At 39.4% G+C, this 4,111-nt stretch overlaps 1 protein-coding gene across 1 annotated transcript in view; it reads left to right on the forward strand.

The window, feature by feature from the left end:
• Nucleotides 1–4,111, forward strand: part of ATP9B (ATPase, class II, type 9B) — a 161,932-nt gene that overhangs the window by 55,575 nt on the left and 102,246 nt on the right. Inside the window, exon 7 of the mRNA XM_009324471.1 lies at nt 172–266. Within this exon, the coding sequence (XP_009322746.1) occupies nt 172–266 (95 nt within the window). The remainder of the gene's footprint in view (nt 1–171; nt 267–4,111) is intronic.

Consider the following 4,111-nt stretch of genomic DNA (forward strand, 5'->3'; position numbering starts at 1 on the left):
GCATTCCTGGAAGAAAGCACACAGACATTCCAAAATATGAATCCTTTTATAGGTAGCACATTTATTTAAAAATGGTTGTAAATTGCTTTATTTTCACTCTTCTAAATTTTTTAACCCAAACTGAATTTTTGAGATCAAAAAAATAGTTTGATGTCTCTTTATAACTTAAAGGTTCGTGTTTCATTCGAACTGACCAGCTTGATGGAGAAACAGACTGGAAACTGAAGGTTGCTGTCAGTTGCACACAAAGATTGCCAGCTTTGGGGGTAAGCATTTTATCTGTTTGCTTTTAAGGTATCTTCCATGTATGCATATAAATCTCTTATCTAAAAGATTGTTACAATTATTGTAAGTATTGGAAAATACCTGTTACCACAGTTTTTGCAATAAGCAGGAGACAGATATTCCACTGAATGCTGCATGAGAAGTTGGTTATGCAAATATTCTTGTTTCTACATTGAAAAGAAACTGAGACAGAATTGGATTTTTATCTCTCAACTTAGTGGTTCTCATTGTGGTCCCCACTGAGATCCATACTCCGCAGCAGCGTATCACAGTTGTAGTGTTTTCAACCAAGTGTTACGCTGCAAGTGCAAGTCAGTCTTCCCTCAGGAACTGTTGCTTTAATCACGAACTTGTAGGCTTGGGAAATAGCAGTCTGCTCTTGGAAGGTAAAGTGTTTTTTGTTATCACGATGCTTTCTGGTCTGACTAGATGCAATGTGCAAGTTCATGCAAGGAGGGCTCTCTAAGAGTTGTCTGAATGTGTGTGGTTTTTGAGTGCATATATGTGTCGTGTCACGGGTAACGATTACAATTGTGAAAAAGGACACTGTGTGTGTATATATGTATACATTCAAAATAGACACGTATCTACAAAAATGTATGTAGAAGTGTATAAATGTTTCTTAATGAGAAGCTGAATTGTGTCCCTTGTGCTGGGGAAGCTTGCTATTTTACAGGAGAGTTGGCTTGGTATTAAGAGACTTCCTCTGAAAACATACTCAAGTTACAACCTTGTGGAAATTTACCTGTACAGAATTCCTGGTGTTTTGACACTAAATCCCTTAGGTGTTTTACTAAAGGCAAACATACCTTAAGAGGACAGTTTATATGCCATCTCAATAGAAAAAGTGTTAGATTATCTGCCAGATCTTAGGAGGACTTTTGCAGTTATTCTTCCAGAATTACAGAGTTGCTGCCACACTGAAATTAGCAAGAGGGAGAGATTTTTTTTTCCTGTGTTCATAGTGCTCTGGCTACTGGCTTCACATGTGACAGGAGGAGGAAAAAATAGCTAAGTCTTGAATTTAGAGGATTGGGAACAGGGGATAGAACTGAAGGTTGGTCATGCCAGACAGAGGTGCCAAGTCAGGCTCCAAGATGGGAGTTCTAGTGCAAGAACAGACTTTAACAGTATTCTGTAACCTGCAGTTGAATTTAGTATTTGTAATAATGCCTCTCCTGTCAGTTTTTACCATTTAATCATTGGCCTATCTTGTTTGCTCATTAAAAAAAAATCACGTCCACATTTGATACAGATGCATGCATTTGACTAAAATGCAGTCAATTTTCTGTCTTGCTTTGATTTTTTTTTTAATTAAATAGTGCTTTTCAGATAGTTACAACTGTGTCCAACTTAGCTATTATTTTTTATTTCTTTTTTGTTTTGGAAGCATCACTGACTGCACTTGGCAAGTACAACTCTTCATGCAGAGCACTGCGTCTTCGGGTTCTGTTTGGTTATAGTTTCGGTGTTCTAAGCTTTGGTGTTCTGAGGCTGATGAAGTCTGGAGTAAATTACAATGCAAAGGTTTCTCTACACTCTCCTTTGGAAAAGTTTTACGTTATCTTTCCTTTTTTTTTTTTTTTTTAAAAAACCCAAATCCATGTCTGAAGTTTTTCCTCCCTGCTAGGAAGAAATAGACCTGGTAGAGCAGGGAATTGTTGTACTGTTACTTTTAATTATGCTCTTTGTTTAAAAAAAAAAAATAAAATCAGATATCAATAGGCTTGACAAATAAATTGTTAAGCATCTATGGAGATAGTATAAAATTACAGTTAAACCTGTGCGTTTTATTTGAAAGAAGTAAATGTTTGTATTGTAGTTGTTTACAGTGGAATATGAATCAGAAATGGTTGAAGTTGGGGAGTCTGCATTTGAATGGTAGGACATGCAGCCTCAACTTCCTGCAGAAGTGAAGGTTTGCTTCAGGTGGTGGTTTTCTTGGGCATGTAGGGGGAGGGAAAGGCAAGGTATCACCAAGAAATTATTCATGCGCCTTGGAAACAGTATACAAGAGTCAACTGTACAATATAGTAACCATTTCTTCCTTAGTTGTTTCTACTTACCGCTATTAACCTACCACCGACTGATCTGTGCTTCTGGCAAGGTTTTTATATTCTCCCTCTTCCTGAGCTGTAGGTGACCACCTGAGTTGCGTCATCGGGTGCGGTTATCAAGGAGCTATGTACACTTAACAAACCTTCCCTGGCTACCAGCAGCATGTGGAAGCCACCAAGCAGTTGACATGCCTCTGCCCTTTCTCGCATCACGCAGTTATTCGTGGTTAACCACACCAGCCAAGACTTTGTCTGCATCAACCTGACGTGTCATCCTGAAGTAACTGACACTGGGTGTACTACTTCCTGCCAATTAAACTAAAGTATCTCCCAATTTCCATACTGTGTGGTTTGGTCAAACCATTGACACTTGGCGGTTCTTTAATGAGATCATTTTAAATGGCTGATTAGATTAGATTGTTTGCAGTGGTCATGTCATATATCTGCTTCACTCCTAAGGCCCATCTGTCTGAATTATTTTGGGGAAATGGTAGCCTAATGCACCCAAATGTAAACACTTTTTAGGGGATACCCACATCCTTCACAGAAGATAATGCTTAGCGCACATCCCAGAAGGCTGTTTCCATTCCTGTGGAAAGCACATTGGTATTTCTTTAATTTCTGCAAAGACACATTTACCTTTACTGGGATGGCAATGATATGCAAGAGTATCAGCCATCTAAAGAAACTCTGTGGATGGACAACTTCAGAAGATTAGTATGGAGCTCTAAGGAAGCTGTGAATTTCAAACTAACAAAAAATAGCATTATGGAATTTATTCTAAGCCTAATTTTTGTAATTCCTAATAGAGTCATAAGCTGTATCTCTATCTAGGCCCTACATGTATTCATTTTTTTAAAAAGTTGAATTAAAATGCAGTGGGCAGAATTATTTCTTTATAGTTACAGTAAAAATAATGGTTTTGGGAAAAAGTTACAAGTAAAAATAGGATATACGCTTTAAACATGTAGGTATAGTGTTTGGCACCCTTTGAAACTTTACACCCAACTTATCTAAAGAGGGATGCTTAAAATATGTAGTTGAGGTTTTCTCAGCAAACAGTATTTAAGGTGTCTTGTATATGCAGTGGAAAAAATCTGAAGCAAGTTGGTTAAAAGTAGGGATCATTTGAGAAATCCATTTCGAGTAGGCTTTTTCTCACCCTAGGCTTCTACAGTGTTCTCTGGTGCTGAAAACTTCTCTTAGTAAAACTGAAAAATCAGGCAAGTTGCTTGCCAGGTATTAACTGGAAGATGTCTGTGGCTTTGTAAAACATCCCTGTGCTTTGCTCCTAACTTAAAAAACCACTATTTTACAGCGACTATCTCGCTAACCCGTCCAGCGTGCAATAGGGGCATATGCTTTTTGATGGGCTTAAAATTACTTTTGCAGAAACTTGCTGGGGTTTGAAGCGGTCTGGTGAAGGACTGAGCTTTGTGCTCCGGTCTGGGATCAACTTCGGTTTCCTTTCCTCTACAGAATGTTAGGAGAACCGGGCAGCCATCCTTCCCTCCTGCTAGAGGAAGCTGCTGGGACGCGATCCCCCTTTCGCTCCGTTGGGACTATCCGCCGCACAAGGCGGGCGGTGCATCGTATTTGCCCCCCAGATAACTGACGCGGTGAAAACAGGGCACGTCAGGGAACGCCCAGCTAAACGTTTTGCCTTAGCTTTTCTAAATCAAGCCACTAGCGAAAACTGTTTTGCTTTGAGGAATTTCGGGAAATGAACCCGCCAGGTACCAGATGACTCGCCCCTGATGAACGCCGGC

This window comes from Pygoscelis adeliae, unplaced genomic scaffold (genome assembly GCF_000699105.1).
Source record: "Pygoscelis adeliae isolate BGI_AS28 unplaced genomic scaffold, ASM69910v1 Scaffold95, whole genome shotgun sequence".
In the NCBI taxonomy this organism is placed as follows: Eukaryota; Metazoa; Chordata; class Aves; order Sphenisciformes; family Spheniscidae; genus Pygoscelis; species Pygoscelis adeliae.